The sequence below is a fragment of the Conger conger genome, chromosome 14 (genome assembly GCF_963514075.1).
Source record: "Conger conger chromosome 14, fConCon1.1, whole genome shotgun sequence".
NCBI classification, from domain to species: domain Eukaryota; kingdom Metazoa; phylum Chordata; class Actinopteri; order Anguilliformes; family Congridae; genus Conger; species Conger conger.
In genome coordinates, this window is record NC_083773.1 from 28,846,907 (window position 1) to 28,862,464 (window position 15,558).

Here is a 15,558-nt window from a genome sequence, read left to right on the forward strand (position 1 = left end):
GACCAAAGTGATTGTGTCATTCACAATGCATCACAGAGCTACACCCTTTCAAAGCTTCTACTTTGCTTCTCTAAGCCACCCTATATGTTTATCTGGAGATTTATTATGTACACAATCTTACAGAGGTGTTTGAGCCAGAATAGCACTAGCTGGGGCCACAACCTAATCAGGACACCAGTTGATCACACCTCACAAAATCCACACAGGACAATTTGGACACATGACATGACTGAAGGTTGCCTGCATGGCCTACCAGATTCAATCAATATTTGCCCTTTGCTCTACATTCAATCAAATTTAAATGTGACTGAAATATAACAGAACATGCCCATCTCTTTTAAATACAGTTGGAAAGCAGGGTGCATAGGAAAGTCCTGTACACAAAGCACTCTCAAAGCCAAGGCCCAGAAGCTGTGAAGTGACAACATTACTTGCCGCCTGACTACAGGTTCACAGATTGAATATTGACAGGATGTGGTCGGGAAAAATGCTCTTTTCCTTGAGCTTTCTAGGAAAGCAGAACTTGTGGCTCATAATGCTGTCTGCCAGGAAGGCCTCCCTCAGGCGAGTCTGTACCTAGTACTTCGCTAGAATCACTTATCTGGAAGCAGTTAATTGTGGTTTCCATGAAGTAAATCTGTTCAGATTTCTGTTCTGTTCAGAAAATAGACATTTTTGCCTGTGATAAACAAGATCTTTTTCTCATTAAATAAAACAATGTACTTACTTACTTACACCTATTACCCCTTCTGGGGCATAGGCCGTCAACAAGGGTTCTCCAAGCATCCTGATCCAGCTGTCCCCAGGTGTGTCATCTTCTTGGCATCAGATTCTCGGCACCAGGTGTTCTTCGTGGTTGGCCTCTCTTTCTTCTCCCTTGGGGGTTCCACCAGAGAGATTGTTATGTCTTGTGATGCTCAAGGATGGTTTACAGAGTTTCTCTGCTGGCTGTTGTTGTGTTCGTTGCAACAAATCTTTATTGCTGATGGTGTTAGGCCAGCGAATCTGGAGGATTCTTCGCAGACAGGTGTTTAAGAAAACTTGCAGTTTATTGCTTGTGGTGACAGTGGTTGTCCAGGTCTCAGCGCCGTAGAGTAGGACTGACTTCACGTTGGTGTTTAAGATCCTGATTTTGGTTATGATGGAAAGGTCTCTTGAGCTCCAGATGTTTTTTAGTTGGAGAAAGGCTCCTCTGGCCTTGCCAGTCCTGGTTCTCACGTCAGCATCTGTTCCACCTTGCTTGTTGACAATGCTGCCCAGGTAGGTGAAGTCGTTTACCTCTTCCAACGCTTCTCCTTCCAGAATGATGGGTGATGTGTTGTCAGCATTGATTTTGACCTAGCTCCTAGCTCTTCCCACTGTGGATATTAAGCCCAATCCGAGTAGAGTTGTCTGCAATGATGCTGGTCTTTTCCTGAATCTGCTGCAAGGTCATCTGCAAGGTCAAGTTCTTCTAACTGCGTCCATAATGTCCATTGTATGCCATTTTGTTTCTCTGCTGTGGATTGCTTCATGATCCAGTCTATTACATTACATGAATGGCATTTGGCAGACACCCTTATCCACAGCGACATACAGTTGATTAGACTAAGCAGGAGACAGTCCTCCCCTGGAGCAATGCAGGGTTAAGGGCCTTGCTCAAGTGCCCAACGGCTGTGCGAAACTTATTGTGGCTACACCGGGGATCAAACCACTGACCTTGCGTGTCCCAGTCATGCACCTTAACCACTATGCTACAGGCTGCCCCAGCCACTATTGCCAGCAGGAACAAAAATGGTGACAACAGACAGCCCTGTCTCACTTCAGTTGTTACCTAGAAGGCGTCGGTGGGTTGACCCTGTATCACCCTGCAGGTCATCCCCTCGTAGGAGTTCCTGATGATGTTTCTGTACTTCTCTGGCACTCCGAAGAGTCTGAGCAGCTTCCAGAGGGTCTCTCTTTTAAAAAATGTGAATAAGGTTTTATATTAAGCTGTAGGTTACATGCATGTATCCGTCCTAGTTGGGTCAAGCATAACTGGGTCAGCTCAGGTCAGGACCGATGTGTGACCTCATGGTTCAGTGTACCATTTTTATGTATCCTGTTGCACATAAAATAAGTGTCCCTCCCTGGTTAAGTCTATACTTCAACACTTACTGGATAGTGAGTTAATACTGTCCCACAATGCCTCTGATGTGTATGTAATGGTTAGTGATTAACCAGGGAGACATGCTAGAAGAGGTGAACACTCTGTTCCTCTAATCTGATTCTGGTTGCATATAAGGCAATTATATTATATTGTTCATACAAACGTTCCACCAGTTATTGCCATTATGTGGAGTTTATAGTTAGAAAGTTACATTTGGTGTAATCATTTCACATTGAAACAGCACAAGCAAAAGCTAGTTTCCATAGTTTCGCTGCTGTAATGTTGAAGTCTGTGACTAAAATAAAATAAAAAACTGTCCAGATTTTGTATGTCTAAACATATTTTCAACAAATATTGAAATTATTGCACAGTAATAATTCAGCAAAGATTAAATTATTCTGGTTGTGTTTGTTAAAGTATCAACATTGTCTAAAATGCAGAGTTCTAAAATTCCGTTCTAAAAATGACTGAACTGAAAATGATTTGGCGGCATGGATGGTGCAGTGGGTAGCACTGCCACCTCACAGCAAGGAGGTCCTGGGTTCAAATCCCTGTCGGCCGGGGCCTCTCTGTGTGGAGTTTGTATGTTCTTCCCGTGTCCGCGCGGGAGACATGCAGGTTAGGCTGATTGGATAGTCTAAATTGCCCGTAGGTATGAGTGTGTGAGTGAATGGTGTGTGTGCCCTGCGATGGACTGGCGACCTGTCCAGGGTGTATTCCTGCCTTTCGCCCAATGTATGCTGGGATAGGCTCCAGCCCCCGTGTGACCCTGTTCAGGATAAGCTGGTTAGGATAATGAATGAATGAATGAATGAATGAATGAATGAATGAATGAATGAATGAATGACTAAATTGAATTGGAAATAGACAGCAGGAAATCTGCCAACATCTTTATGTAACCAGTATAGAAATAAATAAATAAATAAATGAATAAATAAATGAATAAATAAATGACAAGAACCTATTTCATATTGAAAGACGTGAAATAAAACATGTGACAATATTGAGAGTTGTTTTTGATGAATGGCCCTCTCCTAGTGCATGACTGTTCCTGACATGTACACCCTCACACTTGGCCTGTACTTGGTGTGTGTGTTTGTATGATATGCATGTACACTTAGCCTGTACTTGGTGTGTGTGTTTGTATGATATGCAGGTACACTTCGCCTGTACTTGGTGTGTGTGTGTGTGTGTGTGTGTGTGTGTGTATGTATGATATCCATGTGCACCTAGCCTGTACTTGGTGTGTGTGTGTGTGTTTGTATGATATGCATGCACATTGCAGTGCATTCTCATCTTCTCCTCTGCTGGCTGGGACTCCCTTGTGCAAGAACCGCAAGGCCTGCAGTTTCACAACGGGGCCTCGTGATGACTTCTCCGTTTTGACAGTGACCGCTTGCCAGGCAGCGGTGAAGAAAAACAGAAGTGAAATTGCATGATATGTTGAAACCTGCCACAAATTGTAACATCTCCGCTCCTGCCCCTCTTACAGTGGCTCTCTGGGTCCAGAATCCTAGGAGATTACGGTGTCCACATAGACAGGCATGCAGCCCAACAGCATTTTAGCAAAAGCTGTGGCAGATGCAATGGAAATAGGCAGCACGTATACCTTAACAACGGTTTATACTTTCTGCTTTGTCTGGTGTTTCTCAAATTCAGAAATACAAGCATTAAAAATCCTGCCAGGCTTCCTATGAGAAACTAACAAAAAGTGATTGAAATAATTTTGTCCCCTTGCATCATTCCTGCTTTACGTAGGTGTATCTTGCATCATTCCTGCATTATGTAGGTGTATCTTCCTGCACGGTGTTATTGTGGGAATATTTATTTATTTATTACTCCAAGGACATGTTTTGAAAGGCTCCTGGGGTAATAAAAGAATAGATGGACGTAACTGACCTAAATGAAAAATCCAATGGCCATTGCTCTGGTATGTATTTGAGAAATGCAGCACTTTATCCCGGTTAAAACATTTTATCATTATGTGTGTATGTACTCATAAATAATGTACCACAGTTAAATAATAGCAAAATTCCACTGTAGACACAACTGTATTTTTGCATTCAATGTCAAATCACCAGGTCCATCTGAAGTTCAGCTGGAAAGCTGGAACAGAACCAGCTCACAATCTGAGCTCAAGACTGTGGACAATGCTGAGGCAATTTGGGAAATTCTCGTTGAGTTTCTTTTTTGTCTCTCATCCAATGAACTGTTGAAATTGCCTAGAAAGAAGAAGAATGGTTGCAAAATATTTGCATGAAAGACTGTTAGAAACAGTGGTCCCTAATAATTGAAAACCTGTTTTGAGAGGATCATAGCAATCACCATTCCTGGGTGTGAAATTTTTAAATGTGTTTCATTAAGACACAGTGAAAATAATGAGATCATTTGATGGGTTTCAGGTTAAAAGCGGTTAATGCTGGCCACGTGAGGTGTGATGCAATGAGTGCTTCCCGACAGGCTGTGCTTCACTGACAGTAAATTTGTGAGAAAAAAGGGGGCTGGACTTTTATTTCCAGAGAAATGTAGTCCTCTTGTCATTGTGGGAAGTCCCCCCCAAATGACAACCATCTGTGAACACACAGCACAGGCCAGGGGTGGGATTACTGACCTGGAACGTTTGATGTTTAACCGTAAAGTGTTTCAACTAAGGCACCACTGGTGTGTAACCCTTGTTATACACCAATTTTGCACTATATTGCTTTTCTGAACTGTGTAGACATGCACTGGAAATAAAGCAACAGCACGGAGCTCTTATGAAAGATTTAAAAGCTAAGATGAACATGAACGTAGCATTTGTAGCATGGTTTGGCATTGTCTCCACATCGCTATCTCTGTATGCCTTAAATGCACTCGGACCGGAACGTGCTATCTGCAGAGGTCTTGCAATGGCTCAGCATGGACAGGGTGTACTTTTTTTTACTTCCCTGTGATACTGTGAAGATTTACAGTTACAGGATATTGGCAGAGTTGAGCAATGTGTAAAGTAGCAGTAATGTAATATTTACCAATTACCACCATGAAGAGTGCGGTCGGTTTGTTTGCATTGTGTCTGAATGAAAAAATCCCCTCGTAAATCGATGTGATAAGATTTTCATACAATATATTACTTAAGAGAAAGGATCAATAAAATGTTGGAGGAAGAGAATATTATTATCTTTTTACACAGACAAAGTATTTTAGTCCCTGCATCGTGAGTCTTCAAAATCCATTACTGCCCCATTACTGTATCATAAGTTCTGATGGACTTTCTGCTCAACCAACAAAAATCAGTATGTTTTCAGCTATAAAGCTGTTTTACTGTCACATACATATTTGTACACATATAGTTAGGCCACATAGTTACAGTGCTTATAAAATCTGCTCCCAATGAAATTCCACATACCAGGAATAGGCACTGATCTGAATGAGGGAAAACTTCTTTGACCCAGATAAACCTTTAGCACACAGTATAGAAAGCTTATTTTCATTGAAAGAATGTGAAACAGTAATCTAGTCAAGAGTATGTCATTTCTTGTCTGGTACAATTGAATTCCCAGAATTGAGTAATAATTGTGTTGCATATCTGTTCAATTAGTGCATCAGTTTCTTCCACATTCAAATACTCATTCATCCATTTCTCAGATTTAGGGATCTTTTGATTGCAGAAATCAGTGAAATTTGCCTGAACTAAACATTTTAATATTTTTTCATCTAAAAACAGGCTGGTGTTGGCTTTAGAAAAAGAATTACATTTTTATTGTAAATTTATTTTTATTGTACATTTTTTATTGTAAATCTTAAAATGAGCTAATTATGTCCAAATGAACCAATGACACATGACTGAAACATCTGTGAATGGTCTTCTCTGAGGTGACGACACACATGCACACACACAGACACAGCGTCCACCGAGACCTGTTTGAATGATGTCATCAGCGACACTGGATGAGCAGGCAGACAGGAAGCTTTAAATTGTCACATGATGTTCCAAGGGTTCCAAAACATGTATTGTGTGCTGCAATGGGGGACTATAGCAAGAAGGTGTGAGGATTACACAGGTTGAAACAAATGCACAGAGCTTATGATGAATACATTCTTTTTTCTCTATTGTATTAAGTTTCCACTCAGCTTTGCCTGTCTTATTATGAATAGGGACCCTGCATGACCAGCTCAATCTATTATTAGCCTTACGATTCTATGGCTGTAAGCCTGTTCACTCTGCTATTATCATAGAAACAAAAGTTACCTAAGTCAATATGATTGTCATGCCTCAACTCAAATGATTTAGCCACTTGCTTTAACATTAACAGTCAGTTTACAGAGAAGATCAAACGTGATTGAAGTTTGACATGCATCATTTTTACTACATTTATTGTATTACATTTTCTGAAATTAATACACAAATGCCTGGCATTTGGCAACTATAAGAGAACAGTGTGTGTGTGTGTGTGTGTGTGTGTGTGTGTGTGTGTGTGTGTGTGTAAATGGTATATTTATACTGGTGTTATTTTGACAGTGGGGAGTTATTTAGACACATCGCATGTAGCAGCTGCATATGGAACTCCACATATCGTGAGCTCAGAATTAGAAGGTTCTAACTGACAGAACTCAGAATGCATTCTCATTCTCAGCTCATGATATACACTTGGTGAGCACTTTATTAGGTATTTATTCGACTGCTTTTTTTGACTTATTAAGTCTTCTGCTGCTGTAGCCTATCCACTTCGAGATTTGATGCGTTGTGTGTGTAGAGATGCTCTTCTGCATACCACTGTTGTAATGTGTGTTGTAAAGCTGACAGGAATGTCTGTCACCTTCCTGTCAACTTTGACCAGTCTGGCCATTTTCCTCAAACCTCACTCATTAATGCATAATTAAAGTGTTTCTGCCCACAGAAATTCTGCTCACTGGATGTTTTTTGTTTTTTGTACCATTCTCTGCAAACTCTTGAGACTGTTGTGTGTGAATATTTCAGGAGATCACTAGTTTCTAAGATACTCAAACCACCCTGTCTGGCAACAACAATCATTCCACCCCCATTCTGATGGTTGATGTGAACATTAACTAAAGCTCCTGAAGCTCTTACGATGCTGCCACACAATTGGTGGATTAGATAATCATATGAATAAGTAGGTGTACAGGTGTTCCTAATAAAGTGAGTGTACATCAGTGCCTGCCATTGTGAGACTGAGAGTGCAACAAATGTTTATGGGACTACTGGGCACTCTTATATTCTTTAAATATATTATTCATACACCACTGACTACTATCTTATTTTTAATCAAACTGAGGTTGTGACACCGTAGAAACATTGGCCTACACAGTTAACTGAAAGTGTTTGCTTTTTCTTTCACTTTCTGTTACATGGCTAATTTTGAAAGAGGTTGCATTTTGTATTGATGAATTGATGCACCTTCATCATTGAAGCAAATAATTTTCGCTTAAGGTTTTTTTTTTTTTTTGTTCCCTTAAGAGTTTCTTCTGAATCTAGGCATTGGTACACTTGGGCCTTAGAGTAAAAAACCTCTCAACATTTGTAAAATCCTATCTGGCCCAACTAAGAGTTCCAGCCCATTTTCTGCCGCAGACTGCTACTCCTTGGATTACCTAATCCTGAACATTTTGCAGGGGTTTACTAACTGTACCTGTGTTACATCTAAAACTATGGGCCAGTTTTTCAGACAGAGATTAAGCCTAATTCTAGACAAAATTCCATATTGAATACTGAATTCTTCATACAAAACACAAGGACTAAACAAAACCAAGCATCTGGAGTTTGCCAGACCTCATTGTAACTATGATTGGAAGAGATTGCTATGGTCAGATGACACCTAATTTGCATACAAGGATAGCACCCATACCAGCTGTCACATATGGTGGTGGGTCATTGATGTTTTGCTGCCAGTGGTCCTGGGGCACTATTTAAGATCAACGGCAATGAATGAAATACTGTACCAGGGAATCTTAGCAGAAAATTTGGTTGCCTCTGCTCGGAAGCTGTGACTTGGTCGTAGGTAGATAAGGTAGGTAAAATTTCTGCAAGGAGGTAAAAATCTCTCCAAATGTGTTCTCTAAACTTATCAGAAATCATATCAAGACTCATGGCTGTCATTTGTCAGAGGTGCCAATAATTGTGGAACCTGATTTTTGGGGAAATCCATCCATCCATCCATCCATTATCTGAACCCGCTTATCCTGAACAGGATCGCAGGGGGGCTGGAGCCTATCCCAGCATACATTGGGCAAAAGGCAGGAATACACCCTGGACAGGTCGCCAGTCCATTGCAGGGCACACGCACCATTCACTCACACACTCATGCCTACGAGCAATTTAGACTCTCTAATCGGCCTAACCTGTCTTTGGACTGTGGGAGGAAACCAGAGTACCCGGAGGAAACCCACGCAGACACGGGGAGAACATGCAAACTCCGCACAGAGAGGCCCCGGCCGACGGGGATTCGAACCCAGGACCTCCTTGCTGTGAGGCGGCAGTGCTACCCACTGCACCATCCGTGCCGCCTTGATTTTTGGGGAAATCCTTTTTTTAAATTTTATGTAAGTCTTTGGTTGATTCCATTGAATCATTAATAAACACACTTCTTCATGCATGTTGGAAAATAAAGATTATGCCTGTAACAGTAACCTTAAATATGCTATTTTTGTCTATATTTATTTTGGGGGCCAATAATTCTGGAGCCCACTGTAAATGCAAGTAATAATAAGTAAGACTGTTTATTGACAACTACTCTCAGTTGTAACCCTGATGACTTCAGTATTAGCACTGTATGTTGCCTTAACGTGTATGAATGCATTCATACGTATTCATATGTGAGTTTCTCTGTATATGAGCATTTGCTAAATGGAAATACAAGATGGATTTTGAGTGTATGTGTGGTGGTTCAGTGGAGTTCAATTCAAATTGTTTCTGCCAAAGGGTTTGTCCGAAACCACATACTACTAGTATTAAAGTTCAGGTTGATTTTCATTGAAATTAGTATGGGTAGTATGCTATGCATGCAGCTCCGAACACAGCCTTAGTCCAGGCCTAAAGAGCATGACTGTCACTTTAAGAGTAACGCAACTGCTCTTGGTGGGAAGGTTTAGCGCTGTGTAGTTCACGTGATTTTCTCCTGTGACTAAGCAGAAAAGGAGTGAGTATGACCTCAGCGTCACGCTGTTAATGTAGGTAGTGGGCCAAGTCAATAGCATGAACCCCGAGGACTGGGACACTGGAGTAACAATACACGCAGTTCATATTTGTGTCAAATAATTGCAACACGTCACGCGATATATAATTCAAATAATTGTATCTGTAGGAATTTTGAAGCATTTTACTTGAGTGTTTAAAATTAAACACTTGACCTCGAAATGTAATCTGTGATTTAAGATCACTCATATAGACTAGGTTACATAACAATTGTGTTGCATGTTCTGTTAATAAATACTGTTTACAAATTGCCTTCTTTAGGCTATAGATTGCATGAGATATCTTTATATTGCGCAATAAACTTGTCTGATCTCTTAACACACAACCAACAATGAAATGTTTGTCGGTGCCCGTACACGTTATACTTGCCAATAGGCCTATGTAATGTTAGCTATTTTGGAGTGTTTTAATTAGACACTGATTGCATTCGAGTTTAATGTATTGTTTTTCAGACCGTAAACAATTGTAATCTAAATCAGGCATAGTGGAAATCAAGGACATGCTGGGGGATTGATTTACACAGCTAACCAGTAACATTTACATTTACTATAACCATTTCATGGTTAATATTGGTTAATCTCATTTCACGTCACGATTTTGAGATTTACGACACATTTTTAAAGTCTCATTAGCAGCCATAACAGAACAAACACCGCACAAGGGGTGTCAAATGTAGCCTTATCCGAAAAGAGCCAAGCATTTGTTAGCTAACACACCTGATTGTAATTGTCAAGGTCTTGATTGAAGACCATGATTAGTTAATTCTTTGAATCAGTTGACTCAAGCTCATGCGACTACATTTTAATCAAGGGGCCATATATACCGTTTTTATACATAGGCTAGATTTTTTGGATTGTTTTGTTTTTGCCTATCACACACACACACACACACACACACACCAGTGTTTTGTCTTTTCTGGATGATTTTTTTCGTCAGTCTGCGGAAAATGAAAGCAAAGAGGGTTGTGATATTTTTGCTGAAATGCACTTATTGAACCTTTCATTTGACAGAGTGACAGAAATATTCCTTTCTTCGCCTGTTTTTATAAATGAATTATATCAAGGGTTCAGTAAATTGTGATGCCTAACCAAGGAATGCGTGCGTGAACAAACCTCCCATCCCCTAAGTCCACCAATAGACTATGATATTCTTTCTTCATTTAAATTGTTTTGGTCTTTCCTTTGACAGTTCGTTAAATATCTCACTTACATATTTCCTCAAAATGATAATGTGCCATTGTTGTAGCCAGTGGTGACAAGGACTCCGAGAGAAACCGGATGAATAACCATAACTAGCAATTGTAATAGTGGAAAGCGCACAGACTGTGCCTGACACATTGCAGCGAAAATGGGAAGAATGCATGAAGGAAATCATATAACAAAGTAGAAATAATTTTAATTAAAACATTTTAGATTTACTATTCAAAAACGTGTACACATCTTGAATAGATTATTTCACTGCATTGCCAATACTGTTACATCGGATTGCATCATACACGTGCAGTATAAATTTACACTTCACAGCTATTGCTTGAAAAAAAATTAAATAACAGACAATGTAGGCTAAATTTAACCGTAAACCATGTTTAGGCTATATATTAAAACTGATTAAACAAAACATAACGGGGCACAGTGGCATGTCACCAAATATTGCGATGATAAACTATGCAATCCATGCACGAGGAGTTGCTTCGTTTTCATACACTCAATAATACAATTAATTTGCTCCTTTTAAGATATCACGGTAAACGTTGCACCTCGGATTAAAGTAAAAAGAACAATGAACCTGTGATACAGTCCCAGCCTGAGTTCAAGGTCCCACAAATACCATATTCTGTTCGAGACGATTCTGGTCAGCATTGCCCTGTGGCAGCGAGCAAGTTTCGCAGGGTGGCCAGTTCTCTTGACAGCTGTTCCACGCGTTTCTGCAAACGTTCATTCTCTGCCGCCAGCTCTAGTACTTTAAGTTGCGTCTCGCTGTTGCGAACTTTGGCTTTGTCCCTGCTCTTTCTCACTGCGACGTTGTTCCTCTCGCGCCGCTGTTTATATTCATTGCTGTTTCTGTCCACCTGTTTCTTCCCCTTGCTGCCGTATGGTGTCGTGCCATGCACTGGCGACCTGCTTCGACCTGGCGGGCCAGGTGTCCCAGGTGAACTGCAAGAGGAAGCGGTAGAAATGTTCCCAAGGCTGTCACTTGGGGCCGACTTGTACTGCAGATACGATGTCATCCCGTAGCCAGAAGAACCGCCGTCCATTCTGGCGTCTTCTTTCAATTCTTTTTTTAACCCGCTGTTTGGGTAGCCGCAGAGTATATGTGGGCTGAACACGGTGTCAACTCGGGTTTCTTGCAGTTCCTGGTAGTCAACGATGCCTGATTCTTTAGGGTCACTGTTTTGACTGGATTCTAGATTGTTGTATGTCAAGAGGTTTCTGTAGTTTTGAATGGATGCGGTGCGCTTATTCTTGTTTTCTTCAGCAAGGAAATCTGAGAAGATGTCTTCACCGCGAGGTTGGCCCACGGGCGCAGCTGGAGATACCCGTTGCTGGTAATGAAAAGTCGGGTCAAGGTAGAAGCTAAAGTCGATCGCTTTTTCGTGTTCTGCGATGCCCAGCTCCGTCATCGAAACGTCGGCTTGCTGCTTGTCAAGCCTGTTGATACTGTGACAGTGAGTGCTGTTACCGCGACAGTGAGTGCTGTTACCGCCGTGGAAATTAAGGTAATCCCCCTCGTAAAAACCGGCCACTTCCATGGATCTTAGCACCCGCCGTTTTGCGGGACCATTGGAAACAAGGGGAGAGCTCCCTAATAAACCACTTGTTGGACGGAAAAACTAAAATAAAGTCTCTCGGTGCGCACACACAAAATGACTCAACAGTCCCAACTAAGGGATTGCGCAATTCGCCTTTACTCAGTGCGTGTGGCTATACGCTTAGACGTTCAAGCTCAAGAATTTATTTTGACAGCGGGCTTCGTTTAGCCCGTCTTATATAACGAGAGGGCGGTGTTTCGGCTGGGAAGCTGCGTGACGTGTTTAACCAGTTTAGCAACAAATCAGTGTTTCTAAGTCGGTAGTGATCAAATCAATGTGAAATATAGTCTAATCTTACCCTATTACTTAACAAGTAACGATTGTTCCTGAACAGGCTAATAATAGGCTACTGAGCAATTTATAGATTTTAAAGTCTCGAAGTAGGCTAACACGCTCCAATTTCTATAGCCTTCGCGAAGCGCTTGTAGCTCAGACTAAGATTTCCTGGTAGGAATGCTAATGTATGTTTTTATTTATTTAGCCCACATCCGTGCATTTAGCTCGCTAGCTAATTTATATCTGTAGTCTCTTGGCAGGTTACTACTTAACCTTAATTGCTTTAGAAAATATCCAACTAGATGGGGTGCGTCTAAAATAAAGTGAACTGTGTAAGTAGCTCTGGGTAGTAGCGTCTGTTGTTGTATCTGGAGGTTCAGCGCCTTGGAGCGAGACGATACTTGGGACCACATGTCTTTCGAGTCCCCTCGATATAAATCCGTTTGCGGATCTCCAGCGGACGCTGTTGGCTTGCCAAATGTGTACATCAGACATCAAGGCTGTAATACGCTAAACGTCTGTGCTGTGTTATCAATGAAATATATATTCCCAGAACAAATGATCATACTGACATCTAGCGGAGGAATGCCGCAAATATGACATATTAGGATGACGCCCTGTTCAACAGTTGGAAGTTTCACGCAAATATACACAAAAATAATCATTCTTTCACAATATCAGTAATCATAGACAATCTACCTATTGTGACATTCCATGACTTTCTGTTTCACTAGAGTATAAAAATGTGGCAACACACATGCAACAAAATCCCTTTGTCACCCACCCAACATGGGAAAAGCCAAATAACTGTCAATTCAGAAGAGGCAGATAGTAATTGACTGCCACAAGTCTGGTAATGGACACAAGACTAAACATACCACTTAGCATTGTAAGTAAAATGTAAAATGTAATGGTTACAAACTAGTTAGGAAGAGGACGGAAGTGCACGTTGTCCCCACAGATGATGAAGAAGATGGTGAGGGAGGCCATAAAGAGCCCAAGGATCATAGTTTAAGAATTGCAGAGATTGGTTGCATCTTCTGTTAAAAAAAGGAAGGTGGGTCATTAATGTTTTGTAGATGGTTTTCTACCAGTGGTCTAGGAGCAGTATTTAAGATCAATGGCACAATTAATTCAGCACAGCACCAGGAAATATTGGCATAAAATCCAGCTTGTTAAAAAGAAACATTTAAACTGTGCTTCCTTTTGGGATGTAGCTGTCCCCACTATAAAGCCTTAAACTGGCATTACAAAATATAATAATGAAAAAATAAATATTTTGTGTAATTCTTTTTATAATTGGGGAAAGAAAAATATTGAAAAAATTGCTGTCCCCGATTTTACATGACAAAATAAACACACTGTTTGAGGCTGTGAAGTGAGTCTTATTGTAGCCGCACACCATTTTTTAGCCAGGAAATTAGACTGCTGTCATCTAAATCAAGACCAATTAAAATGTTTATATAATTGTTCTTCAAAACTGATTCTGTGACTTAAAATGTTCATATTACAAATGCAAAAAAAAAGTAGATTTAATTAATCTGAACAGAGAAGTGGTTGCCAACCACATGCTTTCTAAAACCTTTGTTTTGTGGCCAAAAATGAGCCAAAAATAACCAATGGAAGGAGCCAACTGTTTCAGTTGCTGGCACTTGTCTGTCAATTTTCATCAAAGGAAATAAGTAGTGAGATAATCAATGTACTACAATGTACTTTATTAGAGTTTAAATTCAGCAAGGCCTATTCAAACATATTTCCATTTGTAGTGATACAAATGTGCAGACAGAGAAAGCTACAGCAAGATATCCTTCTGTTTGTGCATCAATGTGGTCACAACATTGGATGGAACTGGCTCTACTTGCCTCAAATGGAGTACAGGATTTGGTACAGTCTAGACCAGGGGTCACCAACACGGTGCCCGCGGGCACCAGGTCGCCCCCAAGGACCACATGAGTCGCCCGCAGGCCTGTTCTAAAAATAGCACAACTCACTAGTGAGCTGCATCTAAAATTTAATTTTATTCTGTTGCTATTTTTTTTTAATCACACTTGCATTTATATAGATTTAAAAATGACAATATCTTAAAAATATGTTTATTATACATGAAGTTTAGAAGTTTAGGTGAACTCTGACCTACTCTAGTTCAAACGTCAGTATTGTGCGCGTGACAAAACAAACTGGTAGCCCTTAGTATGACTCAGTACCCATGAAGTAGCTCTCAGTTTCAAAAAGGTTGGTGACCCCTGGTCTAGACAATGTAGTTACTTTAATTCATCAACTGACCATTGGGACCCAAAGAGATGTTCAGGTTATTCCAAACATGTTTTATGCCGTGAAGCTAGGTTTGTGAAGTTCTTCAGACTCCATCTCACCTCATGATCCCTTGCCTGCCTAGCTCCGACCCTTGCCATAGTTTATATGTCCGTGTAGACGCACGGACATGCATACAGCAGCTAATTGTTAATATGGGCTTACAGGTTATAGTAGTGCCCAAACAAAATGGATGAAGGATATATACAGTGAGCTCACTCACTGAGCACTTTATTAGGAACATTTTTATTTGATTACACCTACTTATTCATGCAATTATCTAATCAGCCAATTGTGTGGCAGCTGTGCAATGCATACAATCATGTAGATATGGTTCAGGAGAATCAGTTAATGTTCACATCAACCATCAGAATGGGGAAAAATGTGATCTGAATTACTTTGACCCTGGAATGATTGTTGGTGGCAGACAGGGTGGTTTGAGTATCTCGCATGCAAGTATCTAGAGTTTGCAAAGAATGTTGCAGCAAAATAAATTAAAAAATTAAAAAATCCAGTGAGCAGCAGTTCTGCCGACAGAAACGTCTTGTTAATGAGGGACGTTGGAGGAGAATGGGCAGACTGGTCAAAACTGTCAGGAAGGTGACAGTAACGCAAATAACCACACATTACAGCAGTGATATGTACATTACATTACCTTATTGGCATTTGGCAGACGCTCTTATCCAGAGCAACGTACAACAAAGTGCATACCCATAACCAGGGATAAGTGTGCTGAAAGACCCTAGAGGGAAGTACAATTTCAATTGCTACCTGTACAACAAAGATAAGGACCAGGGCCTATTTTTATTTATTTTTAAACAACAAATAAACAAACAAACAACAAAG

General features: G+C 40.6%; 1 protein-coding gene across 1 annotated transcript; it reads right to left on the reverse strand.

Moving 5' to 3' along the window:
* Positions 1 to 10,692: 10,692 nt before the first annotated feature.
* On the reverse strand, positions 10,693 to 12,284 carry LOC133110049 (CCAAT/enhancer-binding protein beta-like). Its single transcript, XM_061219911.1, has one exon. The coding sequence runs from the start codon at positions 12,064 to 12,066 to the stop codon at positions 11,170 to 11,172; it is 897 nt and encodes a 298-aa protein (XP_061075895.1). The 5' UTR covers positions 12,067 to 12,284; the 3' UTR covers positions 10,693 to 11,169.
* Positions 12,285 to 15,558: the final 3,274 nt, after the last annotated feature.